Raw genomic sequence first — 24753 nt, 5'->3', positions numbered from 1 at the left:
ATGGAAATATTACAAACAATGTAGACTTAAAAGAAGAACACTTAAAATTTTTTAAGTAACTATAGCTTTAAAATAAAAATATGATTAGGCAAAATAATAAATAATGCCATCCCAGGGCAATGTTTAAGATCAAGGCATGTCGTCTGCCTGGCCTGGCCCTGCTCTGCATCTGTCCACATCCCCCAGCACCCTGTCCTTCAGGCCACTCGTGTGCCCGGCCTCCTAATGATATAGGAATGAAAGGCCCACACCATCCAAATCTTGACTTTATTTTTAATATAAAAAATGCAAATTTGGAAACCCACCCTACTTCCCCCCCTAACATAATGCTTTACCTCTTAAAAATAAAAATAAAGTACTAATTCTATATACATCACATGTACCATACAAAAATGTATCCAAAGTTCTATTGCTACCAAAGTGTTCTAAATTAAAACAAGTTACAGAAAGCCCCTCATTGTAAACAAAAGATTACAAGTTACAAAATCAAAGTACACACAGGCCAGAGTCATTTATATAATCACGCAACACATTCTGCTCCCAAACCAAGTTGAATTTTTATGTGCCTGTATAAAAATGCATATCAATATACTTTTGCAAATTTATTTTTCATTATAAAGCAACTGAATACACTTTCTACAATAAATAATCCGCTGGGAGGCACGCCTGTAGGAGTCGGGGCGGACCAGAGGAGACTCAGGGCAGACAGGACGATGAGAAGGAGGGCCCCGCCCAGCGTCACGCTGGCGGGAGTGTTTTTGGTGATTTGCAAGTAAGTGATGCACACAGCATAAATTTACTCTCCATCTCTTTGCACAAGGTACCATTCAAAATAATGTCATTTTCTTTCTTAAAATACACATTTGTCATTGTAAATTTACATCCCCGTCTTATTAAATAAGTGGTACTCTGTGTAAAGAGCATGATTTACAAAATTATTAAACATTCAAAAGTCTTTAAAAAAAAAAAAAAAGCTACATACAGATGGAAGCAAGTGAGGCACGCGGCACCACCAGAGCGTCTTGCCCACACCGCACCCCACCCACCACGCGCCAAGACGAGATGGTTTCATAGAAAACTCCAAAACAAAACCTCCCCCCGCCCCTGGGAAAAAGAATTAAAAGAACTATGACTACGAAATCAGAATAAGTTAAGTTTTGAACAATATACAAACATATACAGCTTATGAACACTATGGACAAGGCTCACGGCTGGCGACGGCCTGGGCAGCCTTCTGCAGGAGCTGCCTCAGTCAATGTCGCTAAGGTCGCTGGCCGGCTCCCCATGCACACGGCTCAGGTGGTTCATGGCCCGGTCAAAAGCAATTCGCACAGCCTTCCGGATACTGGAGTTCCGCCCTTCCATCATCTTTAACTTGTCGATGGTCTCGTCAACACCAAGAGGAACCATCTTGGACTTAGGAAGCCACTGCCTTTTTAAAGAAAAAGTAGGGAAACTAAGACCCATATGCACATTCTGTAACCGCTAACCACCAGCCCTTGTGGACTAGGAGCCTGGCAAAGCCCAGCTGAGGCTGGCTGGTGTGGACCAGACTCCTCCAGGAGCAGAGTAGGTAACGTGCACAGTGCATCCCCACTTTCCCCATCCCTCTCTGAGAACCAGTCAGTCATCTCCTCCAAATCTCCTCCCTGAGGACAGGCATACACACATTCAACACAGGCCAGGTGAGCCCTAGAACAAGGGGATGCCCTAGGATAGGAGTATCAAGAACCTACGACAGAGGTCCTTGGATAAGCCAGGCCACGGGAGCCTCCCTCCAGGTATGATAAGGAACAGCAGCCAAGCAGCCAGCAGAAGCAGGTAGGCAAGGCAGAGAAGATGGCATAGGGTGCAGATGTGTGCCCCAGAGTGGCTGGCTCCCTGGAGTGGAGTGAAACATCTCCTTGTGGTCAGATACGGAAAGCCCACACCCAACTGGATGCTCCTCTTGGTGACACAAATGGTCAGGACAGTTGGTGTGGTGTGTCCCATCCTCAGAGGGGGTTCTGGATTCTGAACCATGGCACACTGTGGGTTCGAGGTGCTCTAGGCCTCAAAGCAGAGCTGGGGAATGAAAGAGCCAGATGATGCATGCAGAGAGCTCTAGGTAGAGGGGACCTGCATCTTGACAGAGTACAGAGTATGAGGCCCACTGCAGGGGCCCCTGGAACACCACTGTAGACACCAAAAGGAAAAGAAGAAACAGAGTTCAAGCTGGCCAGGACTCAAGAAGAAGAAGAGGAGGCTGTTGGTAGAGAGATCAGTGCTTGATGGTCCTCCCCACAGTCCCTGTGGGGTCACTAGACAATGCCCTTCTCAGACCCCACCATGCACACTGGAAGTGCAAGGACCCAAGGTAGCCAGCACTCTGTGGCAGTTTGGCCCCACACAGCATGGCAGGGTCCAGCGCACTGAGCAGGAAGCAATCCCCAGCCCGGTCCTGTCTTGCAGAGCCCTGGCTGCTGACACTCACCAGCTTCTCTTATTGTCAAAGAACAGAACGAGGAACAGCTTCTCATCGGACTTGGTCTGCATGTGCTCTCCAATCTTCAGCACGTCCAAGGGTGGGGCAGGGATGGTGACACCATTGTGGTGGCCAGGCACTCGAGGCATCTTGGGGTCGATGATCTGCCAAGGGCACACTCCAGTCACTCTAAGAGCTCACATCCAGAGCTGCACGCCCGGCACACCCCCAGCAGCCACTCACACACCTGCCTCCCGCCATGACGGCCACACACTACCAGCAGCACAGGCCATGCACTGGGTCCCAGGCCCCAGCAGAGCAGGCCCCGCCCACAGCGCCCGACTCACCAACGCCGGGTAGGAGGGATAGCCGCTGCACTTGGCCCACACCACTTTCAGGGGCTCCAGAACGGAGGCTGCGGCGTCAGTGGAAATCCACATGCTGTTCTGCCCCACTTCTGGGAAAGAAGGAAGCCCCAGCAGTGAGTGACCCAGGAGAGCCGCAGTGCTCCTAGGGCCCAAGCACGCTCCTGGCCTCTCAAGCAGGAGGGGAGTCAAATGAACACTATCCCCGGGTCTGAGGGAGAGAGAGCCATCCCACTGCCCCTCCTATGGAAGTCAGGAACAACCATGCACCCCCCCAACTCCCCATACAGCCTGCCCATGGGCCACGTGCCTCCCGATGACCTGGAAAATCCCATGCCATCCACAGCTCCAAGGCCTATAACACCTATAATGCCAGGTCCCCAACACCCCACTTCCTGAGACCCTCTCTCCAAGGGCAGGCCCCTGGCTTGATACAGATGCATCTTTTAAAACTGAAACCTCAAATTCAAAATCACAATCCTGGCCACTTGCAATAAAACTACCACCTGCTCCTAGGACCCGTCCAATGAAACTACCACCTTGCAATAAAACTACCACCTGCTCCTAGGACCCGTCCCCCACATTCCCAGAACCCACCACCTCCAAGAGCCCACACTAGCCCCAGCCCCTCCTCATGGCAGTACACTCTCATTCATCAGCCTCTCCCAGTCCCCATGGCACCCTGCTGCAGCCCACATGGCCTGATCACCTGTGGCCCCACACCAGCCTCCCTGCTGTCCCTGCCCTCCCCACTTCGGGTCTCCGCCCTGATACCCTCACAGCATGCAGCTGCCTCACTGGACACCTAGCCACCAGATCCTAAGCCCCAAGCAACAGAGGGCACTTCTGTCCTCAGGACTAACCAGCCAGGCCAGCCCAGCCCCCACCCACCCCACTGTGACCCATTCAGCTGCAAATGGCTGGTGAACCCAACAAACACATGCAGCTGGGATGATCTGGAGCCTTCAAGAGCCTGCCTGATGAGGTCCAGGGTAGTCCTGGGAGTCCAGCACAAGAGTCCCTCATAAGGGAAGTGGTCTCGGCTCATGGCACAGTGGTCCCTGGGACAGTCTGCAGTCTTCACCCCTGAAATGCTCACCAGAGGCCACATACACAACTCACCAGCTGCAATCCTGGCCGCCTTGGCATAGTTCCCGTTTTCAATGCAGGATATCAGCTCACTCCTATCCTCCAGTGTGTGTCTGCGCACAAGGGCAGGCTTGCCTCGCCCGCACTTGGGTGTGCTAAAACTTGAGGAGGAAAAGCAGAGTTCAGTCCAGGACTAAGACCCAAAGCACAGAAGGCCCTACCCACTGCTTCCCCCAAACCAGGCTGCATGGTGAAGCTGCCAGCCACCAGGCTAGGTTGCAAAGATGGAGCCTAACAACCCTAGGACTAGCCTGCTGGTGGGGCTGGAGGAGGACGAGCCTGTCACTGGGAGGGCTGTTCCAGCTGCCAAAGTGGCCTCCATGGGGCAGACAGGCTTGCTGGGCTATGCTGACCCCATCTTGCTAAAGGTAAGATTTGGAGAGAAAAAGACAAAGTGTAACTCTAACTATAGATTCTAAAATGGTGCTAATCTTTTATGTAGTTTTATTTTCCACTTCTAATTAAGTTTTAAGAAGCAGATCCATATATCTCATGGGAACTCATCTTTACAGGGCAGAAAACACACATGGACTCCAGGCCAGCCTCTCTCAAGGGGTCTTAAGATGGGAGCTAAAGGCAGGCAAGTGCTGGGGAGACGCAAGAGTGGAGATGAGGCCAGTGCCCACCTCGAGTCACAGAGCGGGCTGTTGCTGGAAGAGATGCTAGACTCGGATGCACAGCGCCGTCGGGGTGCAGCTCTCCTCCCCAGGCCACTGCCTGGCTCCTGCTCGGTCCTGGCACCCCCAAAGCCATTGGTGAGACCTGGAACACAGGTGGGCAGGTGCCGGGTCAAGCGCTGCCAAGGCTGCTGCTCACGTCTGACTTTTCTAGGCCTTATGCTGCACTTTTTTCTTCAATATGGACTGTGTTCTCCAAAGAACCCTTCTCACCCCGTGACCTGCAGCAGTTAGCCCAGCGCTCACAGCACTGGAGACCCAGAAGCGCTCATCCAAGTGAAGTGAGCAGTAAAAGTAAGCACAAGTCAAAGTTATTCTTGGGGGAAGAAGGCACTCTTCTTAAGGAGACTTTCTAAGAGGTCCCATGAAGGCAAAGCCAAGGGCATCTTGCCATCCCTTCCCAAATGACCAGGTCACACATACTTCCAGGAACTTGTGACAAAGGCCAGCCTGCCCTCCCTAAGGGGACCAACCCTAGACAAGGCCCATCAGATCCCCAAGGCAGTGGGGCACAATCACCATCACCAAAAATGTCTAAACTTGCAGATCTGCAGGGCACAGAAAATTATTTTTTTTTCCTTAAAGCTTTATTTCAAAAGACAGGTATTAACATGAACCTGAAAAATGCTGGTAAAATACTTCAAAATGGGAAGTGAGGCCCCCATTCATCAAGGCTCCCCCAACACCACCAGCACCAAAGCACATGGGTGCACTGCTCAGGGAGGTGGACTCCAAGGGGTCCCAGTGTCTAGTGGCTGGACAAATACAACTTCATCATCTTAGTGAGTAAAAAGTTCTTTAATCAAGGCAGAGCTCAGCTCCTCTGCCCTTCCTCCTGAAGAAGCCAGCTCTGGATCAGGAGGCTGGGAGGGGTGGCATGTCCTGGGCCGCACACCTGGCAGGGCTCCCTCTGGTGTCAGTGGGGGAGGAGGAGGAGGAGTGCTTTTTCCAAAACAGAATCCCATCTTCAGGCTTATCTCATCCTTAAAACAAATCAATTGCAAATCTATTTTCAGAGTAATAACGTAAAGCATTTTTTCAGGAATCTTTTGGAGTGCGTGGCCAGACTGCAGACTTCCAACTGCACGTGCGCTTTCTTGCCTGCCTTCCCTCCGTGAAAAGGACCTGCTTCTCCTGACACAGGGCTCCGACATGCAACAAGCTTCTTCACACCCTTCAACATTTGCTTATTTGCAGAGCAGATGACACACAGGCTGAGGCAGGGTCTGGTGCCACACTCAAGTCACAGAGGTGCTGCAAGGCTGACTGATCCAGGAGCAGAGGAACGCACGCCCCAACTCTGGCCGAAGTCAATATAGGTAGCCCACTCAGCAAAGACTGACAGACAGAAGGGACAGACGGATCCCATGCTCAGGACCCAGGGTCTGAGAAGGGACTGAAAGCCTAGTGCCCTCTGCCATCACTGAACCAAGCTGCCACAGACTTACGGGTCTGCAAGTAAGTCTCAAGGTCTTGAACGAGCAGGCACCAGCATAGGTGCCTCCACCCAGGAAAAAGCCCAGGACATCAGCAGGACCAGCCAGGACCACACACATGGCCCAGCAGCCAAGGCCACTCATTCAAGGTATAGGGACAAACGTCACTCCAAAGCCTGAGTGAAAACCCAATGCAGTGATTTCAGATGACAAAGTGCAATCTCAAGGGACACTTGCCTCCCTGTGATGTGTACAATCCAAGACCCTCAGTTACAAAGGCCAAGTAGCACAGCCAGGCCAAATGTCAGGTCCATCAGGGGCAGCTGGGGAGGACGACCTCAAACAAGGAAGGAACTGAGGGCAGAGCAGCAGCCAGCCTGACCCACACAGCTGGTGGAGGCCAGCTGGGGGAAGATGACAAACAGTGGTAGCCACTCACAGAACCAGCCTGGTGACAGCAAGCCAAGAGGAAGGGCACACAGCCCAGAGGCACTTGAGTGCTCCCAGGAATGATGGCATCAGTCCAACCCACACCAAGGAGCCTGGCTGGGACCCCAAAGTGACCCAGGAAGCAAAAGATGAAAACACAGAGGAAGGTCCGTGATTCTGAGAAAAAAGAGAATGTTCAAATGTCTTCCACTTAGTTTTCCAGAGCACGCACTTAGAGGGCACTCCATGTACAGGCTGAAAAGCTGTGTACACCCAGAGCTTTCTACTTCACAAGGTCTCCGCAGTAAGTGCCTCAGAAGGGGGCAGACACCTGCTGGGAGATAGGCACATGGCATAAAGCAGAGCTCGAGGCCACGTTACCAGGAGGGTGTCATGCAGACACAGCTAGGGACAGCCAAGACAAGCTAAGGGCCCAGGACAAGATGTCACTCCAGGTCCCGCAGGTAGGACTTGCCAGTTGGCCCAGCAGATGTTGCACACAGTCAGCCAGAGTGGGCGCTGCTCGATACTCCAGGAAAAAGCAAAGCTGAAGCAGGGCTGGGACACCTGCATAGCCAGATGACACCCTGCAGGGCTTTCAGAGAGGTCCTGGACGTGCCCTAGGAGGCAGTATGGCTCAAGGATCCTGGGGCAGCCTCAGAAAGGCCTTGCGGCCACAGGACTATGATGCAATAGACAGACACAGACCCTTCCTGCCTCTACTTCCATCATGGCCCCTGGACTGGCCTCCTGTGCTGATCCCTCCTCCCACCAGCTGCAGGCGCAGGACAAGACATTCTCATGGCACTGAGGCCACTGAGCTCAACAGGACCCCTTCCCCTAAACTCTGCAAAGAACTAAACAACACCCAGTCTAGAATGAGCACCCGGCCCACAGAGCATCTGCAAACAGCAGGAGATCACAGAGGACCAAGCTTCTAAATCATGTATACAGTGGTAACTTTCAGCCATTGAAAAAGGCTGGTGTTATGATAAAGAACAAGTGAAAAAATGAAAGGGGCGTACTTTGAAGGAGTTACTGCTCCAAGCCCCAAGCACTCACCTGTAAGCACAATGGAGCCTGCCAAGACCAGCCCCAGGACTGCCCTGCTCTAGAGCAGACCATGAACCAGTACAGATGCCATCAAGCCCAGGAGGTCCCAGCCACTCAAACAGCTAAAGAATCCCTGGTAGCTCCCTTATACCCAGGACTTTTTGTAGCACACCTGGGGCTGCTGGGGTGATCCCAAAGGACTTCCTGAGTCAGTCAGGACTCCCTTTTCCAAGCAGCTCACACACATGGCAGGGAAAAGCCCCCAGGTGGTTCCCTGGGGAATCAAGGTGTCCCCACCCACGTCGATGCCAAAAACCCTCTGGCTGCACTGGATGAGAACACCAGGGCCTGGTAAGCTGGGCAGGCCAGCTCTCTGCCCTCCACCTTCAGCCCTATGGTCTCAGATACACCTGAGAATGGAGACACCATGTGTGCTCAGCCTGTGTGAGCAGGACACAAGCCTCACCCCTGCTGTGGCCAACAAGCCACCACCGTGTTTCCTGGACTCATGTAACACGACATGAAGTGGGCACTGAGCCAAGGCCCAGCGTCTTGTAGTCCACATCCTCCAGGCATGTCAAGCCTCTGCCCTGCTCCAGGCCAGGGGGCCAGAGCACCACAGGCCAGTGGAAGGTGCCACATCTCCTGCTGGCACATTTTCAGTTCCTGCCTGCCCAATGGACTGCACTTTTGGTGCCCTTTCCCGCCTTTCAACCAAAGTATAGCAAACAAAGACGACTCCAGCCACTGCCTGCTTTTGCAGAGATGTGCTTCATGCAGAACAGCTAGGGACAGCCAAGACAGGCCAAGAGCCCAGGACGAGATGTCACTCCAGGTCCCGCAGGTAGGACTTGCCAGTTGGCCCAGCAGACGTTGCACAGTCAGCCAGAGTGGGCGCTGCTCGATACTCCAGGAAAAAGCAAAGGAAAGAGAAGCAAAGGGAAAGGGGAAATCAGGTAGAGAACCAAGAGATGAAAGATGCTAACAACTGAGGGAGAAAAATGGTGTCTGGGCCCCATCTTCAGAGGTCATCAGAGGCCAGGTCTGGGCATGCTCAGGATGGAGCTCAGACTGTCCAATTATGTTGTCCATGCTATGACAGTTTTCTGCCGCAGAACAAGGCTCTCCTCGCCTCCTTCACAACTATCCAAACGGGGAGGCCCAAGGTGCTGGAAAGTCCCACCAGCTGAAGTGGGATGCCGGGGCACCAGCGCCACTCCCCCCGCCGGGCTGACTTAGAGATGGGTGGGCTGGCCACAGCAGAGTTCTCCAAGGGCTGCTGTCTGTGTTTTTGATTAGAGGATGGATGAACGGATGATTCCAATATGATCCGCAAGAATTACGTGCAAGGCAAGGAGCAGCGATGGCTCTGTGTCCCACTCCAGTCCAAGTCGAAGTAAGAGAAAGGGATTAGGATCCAAAGAGGGAGCTACCCAGCATATTAGCAGTTAAATGAGAACCTGGAAAACAGCGAAAAAGCCATTTAGTGGGACTGGAAGTGCAGAGACAGCTCAGCCCCCTCCCTGTGCAGGAGGCAGCTCACTGGCTCGCCCCCCCACTCACGACTGTCTCCAGCAGGAGACTCCAGCACTCGCCCTGGGCGGAAGGTCTAGTGTTGGAAACAAGCGAGCAGTCACAGAGGAAGAAAGTAATCGGACAGGGCCAGCTCCGAAGGTGTGACACATAGGAAAGTAAGAGTCACGGGCCCTGAGCCAACATAAGGCCTAATGCACCATAGGCCTATCCCATAGCCACAAGCCAGGGTGGCACAATGACAGATGGATGAGCAGTCTCAGAACAAACAAGTCTTTCCTTGATCTAACTTGGAATCCTGCAATGCACTGGAGAATACCAGAGAGCTTCCTATAAGTTCAAAGCACAAAAGTGAATCTGGGAAAAAATCGGGACTTCTGAATACTTTAAGGCCTCGGACTACAACTCCAGCTAGAAATTCAGGTGCACAGAGAGCACCAGACAGTTCAGAAGGAAACACAGCTAGTACAAAGGCAGGACTGGCTCACTCAGCCTGCACCTGGCCCACCCTGGGCTAAGCAGACACAGCGGCGGACACCTGCTGCTCCCAAGAGTCTGATCTTAGCGCAATTAAGGTTCCCAGATGCTCAGGAACACGCTTAGGAATCCACCATGCATCCACTGACTCTACTGCCATTCTGGAACAAGAAGCAGAAACCTCCATTTCAGTTAGGGCCAAGGCACACTGTGGATCACACAAATCACAGGTCCGCAGTAAGGCTGCCTTCAGACTCATCGTCACCACTGAAAACCTGCAAAACACTCCAGTGAAATACAGAAACAAGCATGAAAGGGGCACAAGCAACACTTGAGGAACAAGTGTGCACAGGCCCTGAAACCACCTCTCTGGGTGCAGCCCACCAGCAGCATCCAGCAAGGCCTACTGGGATGAGGGCCTGCCTGGCAGAAGCTTGCCACCTGCACATGCAGAGGAAGGCCACAACCTTGGACACCAGATACACGGAGGTCCCTTTCCCACAGCACCCTGAGCCCTGTGTTGCCAACAGACACGAGGCCTAAAATCTGCTCTGCATGGAGAGGCACCTGAGACTGGAGCCTGCAACAGCTGGGGCCTGCCCTGTCACTGTGACCCACTGCTTACCATCTCTGGGCCTTTCCAGTCAGCTCAAATCACAAGGTGGAAAAGTCTTTTACTAAATTTGGCTGAGAAAGGCAAAAGCATAGTTAAGGAGGAGTCCCAAGGCTAGAAACGTCCAACCTCTACCTTCATAACAGTGTCTTATGAAACACTCAAATCACTTCATTTCACGTAGAGACAGGAGTCTCATCAAATTTCTAAATGATAATGCAATACCCACCCATTGGAATTAGAGGACAAAGGTAGAAAGTTCCTATAAGATTGCACGAGCAAATCAAAATGAAAATTCATTCCAAGGCCCTGGGTTCAATCCCTACCAACCCTTCACCTTCAACTTCTCTCTCCCCACCTCCCACACACAATTTATAAAAGCATGGGTTCTTATTAGCTATGGGAGGAAATGTACAAAGATCCACATGGTACTTCAGGCCAGCAGTCCCCCAAAGGTGGGAGGCTGCAGACACCCTGCAGCTGGCCACACCCACTACCCTCCCCATCTGACCAGCACCCTCTCTGGGACATGAAGTAACAACTACATCAGCCCCATGTTCTCACTGCCAAGAGGTACAGGAAACCACCCGCACTCAGGCAGTGGAGAGGAAATGCGCTTCTGTTTATCTAGGTATAAGAGGTGGACAACGAACAAACAGGAACCAAGCTCTGACCAGGGCCAGAAACCAAAGGAAAAACACCTCCAAAACAAAAAAAGATACTGGAGATCTGATCCTGGCACCTTCCAGTTACACAGCCATTATAGAATGACTGGTGACAGTCAATCTTTAAAGAACACAAGAAATTTATTGGCCTTCACCTGAGGGGCAGGTTTGGAGATTGCTCCCTTCAACAACAGCATGGTGCAGTTTCATGGAGTGCCATGGAGGGGCGCCTGGGACATCTTGGTGACCGGATGCAAGGCCCTGTACAAGCTCGGCACTGTCTCTGTCTCGGCAGGTGGTGAGGCCACACTGCACTAACACACTGCGCCAAACACTTGGAAAACCTGTCCTTTAGACTCATGTGCTAAGTGCTGCAACAGAAGGTCCAGCTGCCAATCAGGGTCCTGGGCTCACAGGGACTTCAAGAGACCCTCCAGAGGGCTGGGAAGGGCTGAGAGGCCAGCAAGTGCCCGGTGCAGCCACTTACAGTTCACCCAGACACAGAATGGTCAAGGTGCTCAACCAAACCACACGTGAAGCTGAGTTTTAAAAAACACAAAGAAAGGAGACAAAGGAGAAATCAAGGCCCTTCCCCTGCAGCCTCAGGACCAGCACTGGCCTGAACACTCCTCACAAGGGTGCCAACCCTGGACTCAATCCAGAGCTTTTGAAAGGAAGAAAAAAAAAAAAAAACACCACCTTTTTTTGTCATCTTCTCTGGAAATAAGAAAACAGGACACTGCAAAAAACAGCTCAGCACCAAAAAGTTCACATGAAGACCCCTGGAGGAAGAGCATGTCGCGTGGCAGCCGCCCCTGACATTTACCTGTGTCCAGGCGCTTTCCCGGGGACTCCTCCTCCACCTCGGAGTCTCCACATGTGCTCCGCGACCTTTTCCGTGGCTGCAGTAGAGTCTCCAACCTCGGAAGGACTACAGACAAAAAGGTTTTGGTCCCTAGCTGAGGAGAAGTTGGCTGGGTTTCAGTGTTCTTGGCAGACTTTGGGGGGCTTACACTTTTCGATTTGCAGAAGAGAACAGAAGTGCGTCTGTTTACATCGCTTGATGGCTCCGCCACTGCGGAGGCCGCCGCCGCCGGCACATCGCCACTACTGGCGAGGGTGGGCTCTGGAGGGTGTCCGCTTACCAGTGCGCTCTGAGTGCAAGTGCTATGTGATGCATTATCAAATGTGACTCTTTTGAATAGTTTACTCTGCTCGGGGTTGAGTTCTACTGGTTTGAGGGTTGGTGGTTCTGAATTAGTCTCCGAGTTTGAAGGAAGAGGTAATGCATCTGATGGTTCAAGTTTAGGGGGAGATTTATCTCCTGAAAAAATTATAAATAAAGTGATTTTTGAAACTGAAGATTATAAAATCTATCATAAAACTTACTATAAATGTGAAGTCCACCAATACACTAATTCAATCAAGGAAACAAAGCATCACACACAACCATCTGTCGAGCAGTGGGGCAGCCCAGGGTCCCTCGGGCCACACTGTGTGCCTGTCCCTAACCAGAGACTGCGGTCTGGTACCCTGGGCCCAAGTGCACAGTTACTTTCTGGAGAAAGCTGAACATGTGCTTCGCACACATCAATATTGGCTTGTCACAATTTCTACAATCAACATTCACTTACCTTGAGGAGGACAAAACAGCCACAGAACTAAGGGGACCTCACACAGGACCCCACAGCACTCTACACTGCACCCGAGGCGCGCCAACAGAGGGAACAGACATTAAATGGTTCTGACCAGGGCTAACTGCTGGGAGTGGCTGGGGATTAGGAAGGAGTCCCAGGAAGGGCAGGAAATGCCCCACTCCTTCAGAGTACCCATCTGCACAGAAGCCCTAAAGACTGAGGGCAATTCTCACATGCCTGATTTGAACAGTCTTTGGGAGAAGACTATTTTAGCCTCTTGCAACAGGTGTTTAAAAACTACCAATACAAAAGGACATGGAGCCGAGCTCCCAGGTCTAACCCTGGGAGGCAGCTGTCTGGCTCCGTGGAGAGCATGAGTGCATGCCACTCGGGGCCAAGACACTGGGGTTTCAGGGTAGGACTGATTTGGGCTACAGGAGGTGTGATATTAAAAAGACAAAGAGAAACAACTTAAATGATCCAGTAGTATACACTATTACTATGTGTCGTTTTTTTAAATATTTTTTAGTTGTAAATGAATACGTTGCCTTTATTTTATTTTTATGTGGTGCTGAGGATCAAACCAGTGCCTTTCACATGCAAGGTGAGTACTCTATACCACTGAGCTACAAGCCCAGCCCCATGTGTCATTTTATTTTATTAAAGCTGCATATACCCACAAATCATTTGAAATATGTAAGGTTGATATTTTAAATTCAAGAGTTCACTTTGAAAATGAAAAGCTTCACAAGTTACAAGCTTCACTATGTGTCTGGCCATCTGATCAACTGAGAGCAAAGACTCTAAAGTTATCTCTAACCCTCAAGAGCAGAGCACAGCGAAGCTGGTCACGCACCCACAGATGTGTTACTGCCTGCCACAGCAACCCCAGCACCAAGGCACAAGTGCTGCCTCAACCAAAAGGCCTTCTGTCTTAAAATGTGTTACACAGGGAACAGAAACATATCTAGCATGTAACACTCACTCATGCCCCAGGGGCCAGCCACCTGCTTCTCTAGATCACAATATCTAGGAATTGGAAACACTGAGCTCCAAACACTGACATCAGTGCGAACAAGTCTCCTCACCCGCCCTGGTTAAGTCACCATTAGTTTAGGAAAACATGCTAAAATAAATGAAATAAAATTTTTTAAAAAACAAATAAAATAAAACAGTTTAGGAGAATGTACTCACAAAGCACACAGAAGTGCCAAGTAGCTGTGCCTGGGGAACACGCAGAGCCTGCGGAAAGCTCCACTAACACTGTGCCTGCACCGCATCCCTGACAAAAGGGCTGGCTGGTAAGGGGCACGGGGGGGTGCCTGGGGCTGTCACCAGCTTGATTCTGCAGCCCAGCTCGGCTTGGCTCCACGTCTCTCCTGGGGCCTGCAGGCACGAGGCTTGCATCCTGGCTAAGCTACCTCTCCAGGGCTGAGAAACCCATCTGTCTACCACTCTGGCTCAGCCCTGGGGGCCTTGTACTCCTGCACAAAGCCATTCACCACAGTCCACATCTTCCAACCCCTGGTGCTGTGTGGCCACACTCCCCAGGTGTCCTCCACCGTGCCCTGTAGTCAGCCCACATGTAAGCCCAGGTTCCCAGCCACCACAATGTGGCTCACTGGACATGCTGCTGTGGTGTTTACAAGGCGGACACAGGAAGGCAGGCACTGGAGAGAGAAGGCTGCCCAGATATACAGACTCAAAAACACCTCCACCCACTGTGGGATCCACACAGGCTGCTCAACCTCTCTGTGCCTCCATTTCCTCACCCATAAAATGGGGAAACATCAGCACCCCGGCCTCTCTGGGCAGCTGCAAGGAGAGTGAGTTTCTAGGGTGGCTGGCTATGAACACATCCCCAATAGCTACCACCCCTTCTGCCAGGGCTTCGGCTGACAGAGAAACGTGCCCAGTCAAGTCACTCAAGTGAAGCCAGACGGGAAGTTAATACATGCCTATGAAAATTCTTTGTATCATTGGCTGTTATCAATCACATGCTGTTATTTAACTGCATGTGAGAAATGCTCGATTAACTTCTAGAATAAATTCTACACAATCAAGCACACAGCTTGAATGTGAATATAAAGGCAGGTACCCTGAAGTCCCCCTGGCCAAGACTTGGCTCACACATAGCAGCAAAACTGCTAAACATGAAACAGCCTCACACACGGGGTCAGATCCAGACTGGCTACTTCATTAAACTGAGGGATCTGGTGACCATGCTTTGACACACCTGGCCACCTTCCACCTGAATGCTTGCACCCAAGCCCAAACCTCTGGAAACCACTGGGTTGGGTGGGGGGTGAGCCCATGGGAACATTCCCACCAGTGCCACCAATTGCTGTCCTCCTGGTTCCTTTCATCAGCCACCCTGCAGGAACAGAGCTCACACACTAAGCATTCTGCACTTGAGTTAAAAATCCCTTCTGGCCACAGCATGGCACATACACAGCAAGAACCTGACTACTATCACACAGCGGTGCCACATGCCTGCACTGCACTGACTCTGGAGCCTTCAGCAAGGGACAAGCACACTCCCTGTCCCTTGTGACCCATCCAGGAGTGAGGTACAAGCCTCACTCACCATGTGTGGGCTCTTGCTCCTCCCAAAGCCTCTGCTTCACCAATCAACTGAAACCCCAGTGGGTGTAAAGGCAGAGGGAAGGCTCCGAAGAGCTCAAGTTCACCTCACAAGGCTCATCATGCCCAAGTTCTAGACCTCGACCTCACCCAGCTGGATCTTGGTAACTCGAGTCAAGACAGAGGGGAACCTGGCAAATCAGCCACTCACCCCTGGTGTCAGACCAGCCAGAGAGCTGTGTGTCAATGTGCAGCACCTAGGGTTATCCTGCCTGAAGTTGTTCACATGCAAACAACACAAATGTCACATCAACATCTTTCCACTGAAATTTAGGTGAAGCCATGCATTTGATATCAAGGAATTTCTGTCTTTACAGGAGTAACAATACTGCAGGTATATTTAATTAAATAACAGAGGTCTTAATCTTTCAGAAGAATGTGCTGAAATATTTCCGAGCATCTGGTCCCTGGTCTCAGCCGTCACGGACACACTGAGCACACCTCCACACCAGCTCAGACGCACTTCTGGCTGCCCACCCCGTTCACGCCATCCCCCATAGCTTATCTGCTCTGCCTGGAGATGGGACGTTGCCCTCTACTCCCCTCAGAACAGAGCAGGCTGTTTCTTTCCCCATCTGTCTTTCCCCTTAGCTAGAAGGAAAACACCCTTTTTGTGAGTTCAGTCATTTCAAACACAGACCCAACATCCTTCAGCCATTCTTGGTGTCTTTGCTTCAGATAATACCATGCATGTTTTCTCTAAAATGACCCCAGCTGGCTCATGCTCAAGGTCAGGGGAATCTGGGGAGCCACACTCACAGCCGAGTGAGAGTCCTGGACCCTGTGCACACACTATGGATGGAAGGCACCTTTGAGGAAAGACCTGCAAAGGCAGCACATGACTGCAGTGGGAAAGGTGGTATCAGGGAGGGGGCTCTCCAAGGATGGAGCTGCTCTGATCAGGGTAACCAACCTGCTGACAAACCTCCTCCCTTAACTCACTGTTTTGTTCAAGGGAAAGAGACACTATACCCAAGAGCGGTTAAACCCCAGGATCCTCCTCAGTCAGGGGACCGGCTCAGGCAGTGGCAAGAGGATCACCCTGGGAAACAGGCAGTGACGCCATCTAGGACCCACCAGGGCACAGGGACAGCAGCAGATGCCAGAAAGTCTGGCTGTCAAAGGTTCCATGAGCAAATGCTCCTCAAAGAAAGGTGCACAATCTCCAGAGTCAGTAGGGTGTTACATGCTAGTGACAGAGGCTCACAGAGCACAGGGTGAACATGGGACACGCTAAGAACTTAATTCTTCACCGTGTGAACAGACCACACCACCACCAAAAAGGATGGAAGGGAAGGGGCACAAGCACGCCCCAGCTGGACAAGCGGGAGGACGTGCCAAGCCCAAGAAAGCCCAGGTGCTGGAGTGACTTCCTGCCATCGCCTGACAGCAACAGGATGGAAGGCCTGACCACGCGGGGGCTGTCTGACACATTCAGCAGCCACCAACAGGGAGCTGCAGGAAATGACATGGTGGGGACAAGCAGGGAATCCCGTGTCAATCAAGAGCACACTCACAGCAACTGCGTCTGTGGGTCTGCGTTCAGCTTCCCTATCCCCACTTGGATACGTGAGGAAAACACTCTGGGAGATGGGAAACCACCATGGACAGCCGTGGCAAGGACAGGAGTGGCAGGAGCAGATCTTGCTCTACTCTACTCTGTACAACTGGAACCAAAAGGGGGTGGTGAGTAGCAGGAGTGGCCTGGCCTGCCGGCTCCACTCAAGCTGGTTTCTAACTCTCACCTGGACCCTACCTCTTCAACCCAGACGTGTACAGTTACCCTCTTGCCGCTACAACGCTACGTCTGCACTGGACTCCCCCAGTTTCTCCACTAGACGGATGGATCTGTCCTCCTGTATGTCCCTCAGACAGATCCATCGGAAGAGCTCTGCAGTCAGGAGAGTAGAGTCCATGGAGGGTCTTCGCAGGAAGGGCTCTGGCCTCTGCTGGGAGAAACGGAGCCTCCACACCGGGGGAGACTTCAGGGATGGCAGCCACTCTGAGGACTGGTGCATACTCAGCAGCCCTCACTTACAAAAAAGCAGCATTTCTCACTCTTATATGCCAACCACCTTGCTCTTCTACACACGGGAACATCTACATCGTTCTTTAACATGTTTTTTTCAGGCCTGAATTGGCGGGGGAGGGATATTTTATTCTCTGTGCCATAAAGTCTATAAACTATGCAAGTGCCAAAATATGATACAAACGGCACAAACTGCACCATCTTTTCAAAAGGAAACAAAACCTGGTGGGAAACCACGATCAGGGCTTTTGTGAATTTCAAAGCTTACGACAACAGTGATGACCACAGAGCACTGGTCAAGGCTGACCCCCACCATGCTTACCTTCCTCCCCTGTGTCAGGCCCCAGCGGAGCAGCATCCTCTTCAAAGCTGCCAGTCCCTGACCCCTCTGGTGGGGACTGGCTGTGCTGCTGGCTAAGCTTGTTTCGAAGGACAGCAATTTCTCTTTTGAGCAGTTTTGCCCGTTTACTCCGCGAGCCGCTGGACTTCATTGAGCAGGTGAGGTCCAACTTTTCCAGCAGCTCTCTCAGCTGCTCCTCCAGGCCCAGGTGGGCCCTATTGGCGGGGTCCAGCAACCTGTCCACTAAACCAAAGGATAGATACCATAAACCATCAGATTCCAGGACCCCTCTGAGAATACTACACTGGTCCCAACTGTCCCTGAAACTGCCCTTGGCCACTCAAGGCTGTGCCCAGGCCTCTCTACCCATTCTCTGAACCCACGGAGGGCCAACTGCCACAAGGAGACACAGGAGGTTTTTGAAGGAGAATCCCTACTCCCACAGCCACCAGGCACAGTGGGGGACAAGGTAGACGAGCAGAGGCGGTATCCAGATGACACCCACCTCCTGCCGAGGGTAGGTCCCAACTAGGTCTTCCTGGGTGGACAGCCAGATCTGAGCAAGGGTGCACAAGGACCACCAGAGAGATGCACATTCTCTACCAGTTCCAAGTCTGCCAGCAAAGTGATGGCATGCCAACATGTCCACCTAGGACTGGCACTCATCACAAGATCCCAGCCAGTCTTCAGAGACAGAATACAGTGTGGCTTTTCTGAGCCTGAGCTAAAGAGCTTACAGGTGGTTCTGAATCCAGGCATATTTACTATTAAAGTCCTTACAGTTTCAAAAAAACACCCAAAAAAAACCTCATGGGGTACAAATCTTACACCATCGAGAGATGACCAAGAAAGAAATCACACTTAGAAGCTACCTAAGATGAAGTCAAGAGCCAAAGGAAGACAAAGCCAATCAGGCGTGTGTGGCACAGTGGCCCAGGCCTCTGAAGAAACCTGAGTCCTCCTGAATACCTTGTCTCTACAGGATATGCAGCCCTTGTGTGGGAAATGAACCAACATCTGCAACGTGTGACTCACATCCCTGTCGCTGTTCCCACAAAACCTCCAGAGGCAGCCTCTCATGCCACCTGTAGCCCCCAAGGAAACAGCCTTGCAATGCCGGCCTCTTCCACGGAGGCCAGCAGCTCCTCCGTCTGTACCTGCAGGACGACACGGTAAGACTTGGGGTGCCTGGTGCCAACAGCATAGCAGTTGCACCCTCCTTGAGCAACACCATGGCTCAAGCGTTCCCTGCCCAAGCAGAGAAAGAAACGACATGGGACTTCTCATTCTTATTTTTCTCCTCTGCAAAAAGTCCAGCATAGACATTTATGTAGCAACATGCATGATCATTTTCTCGAAGACACCAACTCATAGGTCTCCAAGCCCAGTCTGTTCAGGGGAATCTTGTGGTCACAGTTAGCAGGCCTTGAGGAGAAGAATCAGGGCCTATGAGGTCAAGGGCTCCCAGTTATCACATGGGCCCTGTTTCTTTTTCTTTTTTTTCTTTTTTTTTTTATACCAGGGATTAAACCCAGGGGTGCTCAACCACTGAGCCACATCCCCAGCCCTTTCTATATTTTATTTTTAGAGACAAAGTCTGAGTTGCTTAGGGCCTCACTAAATTGCTGAGGCTACCTTTGAACTCACGATCCTCCTGCCTCAGTCTCCTGAGCCGCTGGGATTACAGATGTGCACCACCATGCCCAGCTGGGTCCTCCTGTTTCTAAGGGCAGCCAGCACCATGTGCAGGGAACAGTCTCTGCCGAGGGCCACAGCTGGTGAAATTCCACACCAGACAGGAAAGGCTGGGGGGCTGTTCCCCTTCTCCCCACAAGCAGACTGGAGAAGACATTCAGGGAAGTGAGGTGAGTGTGGAAGAATGAGGTCACTCCAAGACCATGATTCTCAGACCTACTTCTACCCAGGACCCCAGGGAACATTACAGAATACAATGGTTCTGACCTAACCAAGCTCTATCTGGGATTGCCAAGGGTCATCAGCTCCGAGTTTTGAATCTGTGGCTTTTTCCCAATTTTCTACAAAAATACACATTCCCCTTGAAACCAGAAACAAAAAATAAAAAGACATTCCCTTCTTTAAAAAAAAAAAAAAAAAAGTTCAACCTATCCTGCATGCCCTAGTGCTAGCAGGAAATGGTCCCTCTGGGCTAGATACAGGGGCCAGCAGCCAGCAGCCAACAGCCCACAGGGAGACCTATGTCCTGGCTGAAGCCACAGTCAACAGGGAATGGAGGGAAAGGAAGATACCCAGACTGCACCAATCCAAGTCCAGTCTCAGCACTGGTCAGTGATTACCAGCAGGCGGGTCAGGCCAAGAAACCAGGAATATGAGAACTCTGAACAAATGACCCAAATACCATGACTTTTAACTAACAACTCAGAATTCAGGAAAACCATGCTTTAGGGTGCTCTACCTACTCATGTGGACATTCATGCCACTCAACAAACACCAACATGGGCTTGAGAAGCAAGGGTCAGCAAGGCTTCCATAGACTGCTCAGAGGAGGAGGCAGATGAGAGGCAGGCAGACATGGCATGTGCCTGGGGCAGCCAAGAAGTACAGGCCCAACTGGGGTCAAGAGGGCCAGGGACACACTTTTCCTCAGGCCCTTCTGCAACATGTGCAAACCATGAGTAGAGGTCAAAGGCAAAACCAATTAGTTTCTACCCTTGTCTGTCAACTCTGACAAGAGCTCATAAGCCGAACAAGGCCCCCGCTGGGTACAAATCTCTAACTCAACTGCCTTCATGGTCTGTATCATGGAGACCTGGGCTGCTGCAGGTCAAATGTGCCTGAAATGCAACAGCACCCGAATGATATATGTTGTATACAATACACACCAGGTTGCAGAGAGAATAAAAAAAATAAAACAAGGACCCTCTGGCATATCTGCACTGACCACATGGCAGGAATCCTGATGCTTTGCACAGTGGGCTGGGAAGAGCATCCTCCTGTCTTTGCCTGGACACAGCACCAGTTCTTACCATCTTCCCAGGAGAAAGGCCGCCGAGGGGGCACAGCAGGCCGCTCAGGCAGGTGCATTCCCGAGGCCTCTTCCAGGCCAATGCCGTCCAGCTGGCGCCGGGCCTGCCTTAGAACCACGCCGCCCTGATCGCGCAGCCTCACTGCGGCTCTATAAAACACGGTGTCCTTGGCATTGTACTTCAGGCAGTTATCTACAATGAGGTCAAAATCCTCCTCAAACGCACGCAGATTTCTATACCCCTGAGCTTCTAGCCGTTTCCTCATCGTGGCAAAGTCCATGGGATGTTTAATATGGTCCAGATAATCCGGTACCTGATTTTAGGGAGGAAAACAATCATTTACAAACTAAAACAGGGTTCTGAGCTTACTCTACTTACCTACACTAGCAATCATATTTGTGAGCCACAGCCATCTCAAGAGTATTTTCATACAGCTAACAAATGGTAGCACCAAAGCAAGCTGACAAGGACCCTCCTGACCCAAGTTTCTTTAGCTACAAGTACCACTGGCCAGGCAATGGTGCCAATTGCTGAGGCTGAGAGGAGACGCCCTCAGGCACTTGCTATACTTCACAGTGAAACCTATTTTTAATAAAATACTTATATACAAAAATCCTGCTCCATTTGTGTACAATGAATCAAAGAGTATTCTGTTGTCGTGTATAACTGATTAGAATAAGTAAGTAATATACACATGCATTAAATAAAATTAGAATATGTCTACAGTGTTCCCCAGCTAAACATTAACCATCAAACAGCAACTCTTGAGACAGAAAAGCAACACACACCTCCTTCAAACTCACGGGCTGGGCAAAGATCTTAGCGGGGTCCTTCTCCTGCAGCTGCTCCAGGACTGAGCGCAGCAGCACAGTCAGGGGAGTCAGCCGCAGCTCCATGGCCATCTGTTCCACCTTTACCTGCAACAGCAGCACATGCTCACCATCAGGGACTCAGGCACACCCCTTGGGAACCTTGGTTCCTTCCGTTCTGCACAGCCACAGAGAAACCCCTACAGACCAGGCATCACATGTAGGCCAGCCCCTGCTACAAGGCAGCCCTCCTCCTGAGCCCTGCCTATACTTATTTCAAGGAAGCTATCAACACAGCCTTCTGTTAAGGACCTGCAATCCAGCGGCAGTCACCTGACCTGGCTCAAGGGAGGTACAACTGTGGGGCTAACTATGAGGCAGGAACATACTGGGAAGTGGGGCTGCCTAAGGGTGTCTCCAGAGCTCCTGTGAGACAAACAGAGGTCCTGGATACCCACAGGTCGCTCAAGGAACAGCCCAGGGAAAAGGGGGACCTCACCTGCTCACGCTTGAGCTTCTCCCTCTTGCGCAGCAACTCGATCAGCAGTCGGGCGCGCTCCAGGTCATGCCGGAGCCGCTGCCAGTATTTCAGCTTCTCTTTGGCTGCTTTCATTTCTTCATCGTTTTCTCTCTGAAAACATTAATTGAAACTTCCCCTCAGTCAAGCGCACAGACTGTTCCTGCCAACGGCCTCAGATGCCTGCACAAGCAGAGCCCACTGTGCCTTGCATGCCAGTACCAGCCACATAGGTGTCCCACAGGCCTGTCCTAGCTGTGGAGCTGAGGGAGCTACAGGACCCCAGGAGAGCTGGGAAGGGAGAACATGACAGGAATGCACCAGGTGCACAAAACCAGGTCTGTGTCCATCCACCTCACAGCGTAGAGTAGCTTGGGCTCTGGGCTTGCAGAGAGGCGTGGGACAGGCATGCTGATACCCAACCCTGCCCTTGGAGATGGCTACACTCTGCAGTCCCCAAAGACGGCTCCTCTCCTGCCTTCCCTCCTTGGGGGGGGACAGGGTGGTGGACCAGGCAGCATGTGCCATGACCTCCCCATGGACTATGCCAACCTGTTCCCACGCTAACCTGTTCCCAACAAGTCATAGATATGAAAGCACAGTACTGCAAAGCCATGGCACGTGGTGGTAAGGAGCACACTGGGTCTGCCTGGCCGTATGATCAGTCACCCTGGCTATACAGAGGGCTTAGCAGGATGAAGAACCACAGCAACCCATGCTGGCCCTACAGGCTCACAGAAGCCTCTCAGAGGGTGTACTCAGAGGCACAGGCACACTCCCCTACAGCAACCACTGCAGAGTATCCAGCAAGACAACCAAAGCCCTTCCCAGCACAGGACCAGCTCTCTAGCCACATGGCAGCAAATGACAACCAGAAAATTTACCAGCCAATGTAAGACATGCCAACAGGCCTCCAGCACTCCCATACCTTATCCAGTTAAGACCCCCCCCCCCTCTGCTCCCCTGCTCAGGGCCTCTCTCTGACAACACTTCAAACTTCCTTTTCCTGCCCAGTCAGGGCACACCCACACTAAGAACACTGGTCCTCAGGTCACTGCCCAAAGTGAACACCCATCCTCTGCCTTATGGAGGAGGGACATGGCAGGGACACTGCACCCCACTTACAGGACCACACAAGACAGCTTATGTCCAGGACCATCTCCATACAGTGGCTCAGCATGCCCTGACCCCACCACCATGGGAAGGATAATGGCCTACCTGGGATGTCTGCCCTGTACTGCTGAAGGATGACCCCTGGACACACACCACGGGGCAGCCACAAGCCAGGAGCTGACATCAATTTCTAGAACAAGCCCTACACTCATGGGGCCATGCTATCTCTGGGCTGCTCTGCCCCTCACGTTCCCACACCCAGAGGACAAGCATGCTTGTTCAAGGATACAAGGTCTGATGGCAAATGGTCATGGACTCCACCACTCAACAGTGAAAAAGCCCCGAGTAAAGATGGTGCAGGAAGCCAGGAGGCACACAAGCCAATGTACCCTGTGCCCATCTCAAACCAGGAGGTTCCTGCTTGCAGGGAAGCAGTGTCAGCGCCTACCATAGCACAGGTCACAGGGAACACCTAATGCTACTGGAAATTCTCAGGCATTGAATCAGGATTAACAATCTCACTCACATGAACAATGCCAGTAACATATTTAAAATGTGGATCTGACAAACCACATCCCTAAAAGCACCTGAAAATCATACTGCCTATTAGTTCGAAACATCCTGAGGATACTTGGCCTGGACCATGACACCAAATAATCTTCTAAATACCAAGAAGCCCCTTCATGTTCACGAGCTAGCAAAATGTGCTAGTTTGCCCAAGGCCTAGGTTTAATAAGAAAATGCCATCCAGCAGCAATGTGGTCACATGCATGGTGATGGAGCACTGTGGCCCTCACTCCTGCATGCCATGGCATCATGACTGAAGGGCCCAAGTACACACAGTCTCGTCTACTCCGAAGTCCTAAACCTCCTTGTTCTGCAAATGTCAACTGTGGAAGACACCTCATAGGAGGACAGAAGTAGAGAGGTTTCTGAGAGGGGGAAGTACAGAGGTGGTTGGCCACTGCCAGGAAGAAATGCCCACCCAAGCTAAAACACAGGAAGAAGACCCAAGTGCTGGGATGGGAGGCGTCCCCCATGGTGAGGAACGGCTCAGCAGTCATAACAGAAACCCCGGTGCTGAGGGATATGCCAGTAGGGCTGTAGACACTAGCCAGCTCCACAACAACAAATCCCATGCTGGACACTGCACCAAGGGCCTGAGACCCAGAGAGCAACCAGTCCAGCCCAGCCAGCCCCAGTCTCCCTGAGACGCCACCAGCAGGAGGCTGGGAGGGCTGGCAACCTAGAGGGAGTTGACAGACACACTCACATGGCAAGAAAGGAAGACCCAGGGAGCAGGATGAATGGAGAGAGGCCAGACTGAGTACACAGCTGCCAGACTGTAGGCCCAATCTATGCAGCCACCTTATTTCTTCCTCCAGACAGGGAAGAACATGGTACTTGTCCTTCCACTGTCTAGGGCATACAGCCCTCTAAGAATGGCCTCTGGACCCCAGCTGCACCATTGGCAACCTTGGGGGCCTAGCTTTCAAAGTTGCTCATCCACCCTGTCTGTGGTATACCTGAACAGTCAGCCACGGGACCAAAGGGCTCTGCCAGCCTTCTCCCAGGGCCTGGATGAGGGCAGACACCCAGAAACCTGGGCAAATCAAATTCTAACATCAAGTATTTCTACTTTCAAAAACCATCAGGAGGGGCTGGGGATGTGGCTCAAGCGGTAGCGCGCTCGCCTGGCACGCGTGCGGCCCGGGTTCGATCCTCAGCACCACATACCAACAAAGATGTTGTGTCCGCCGAGAACTAAAAAATAAATATTAAAAAAATTCTCTCTCTCT

At 51.7% G+C, this 24753-nt stretch overlaps 1 protein-coding gene across 7 annotated transcripts in view; it reads right to left on the bottom strand.

The window, feature by feature from the left end:
• Nucleotides 1–302: 302 nt before the first annotated feature.
• Brd1 (bromodomain containing 1) overlaps nucleotides 303–24753 on the bottom strand; it is a 53275-nt gene continuing 28824 nt past the window's right edge. Inside the window, exons 4-13 of one of the 7 annotated variants that reach the window (XM_026413546.2) lie at nucleotides 21824–21955; nucleotides 21304–21432; nucleotides 20516–20828; nucleotides 17493–17753; nucleotides 11688–12185; nucleotides 4605–4740; nucleotides 3952–4079; nucleotides 2812–2921; nucleotides 2474–2628; nucleotides 303–1432 (exon numbers count right to left, since the gene is read on the bottom strand). In XM_026413546.2, coding sequence (XP_026269331.1) covers nucleotides 1249–1432; nucleotides 2474–2628; nucleotides 2812–2921; nucleotides 3952–4079; nucleotides 4605–4740; nucleotides 11688–12185; nucleotides 17493–17753; nucleotides 20516–20828; nucleotides 21304–21432; nucleotides 21824–21955 — 2046 coding nt within the window. In that variant the 3' untranslated portion in view covers nucleotides 303–1248. Of the gene's footprint in view, nucleotides 1433–2473; nucleotides 2629–2811; nucleotides 2922–3951; nucleotides 4080–4604; nucleotides 4741–11687; nucleotides 12186–17492; nucleotides 17754–20515; nucleotides 20829–21303; nucleotides 21433–21823; nucleotides 21956–24753 lie in introns of those variants that run through there. The other 6 variants (XM_026413547.2, XM_026413549.2, XM_026413548.2 and 3 more) reach the window with 6 other exon arrangements.

Source organism: Urocitellus parryii, chromosome 5 (assembly GCF_045843805.1).
Source record: "Urocitellus parryii isolate mUroPar1 chromosome 5, mUroPar1.hap1, whole genome shotgun sequence".
Lineage (NCBI taxonomy): Eukaryota > Metazoa > Chordata > Mammalia > Rodentia > Sciuridae > Urocitellus > Urocitellus parryii.
This window is presented reverse-complemented; position numbering and strand designations above follow the sequence as displayed.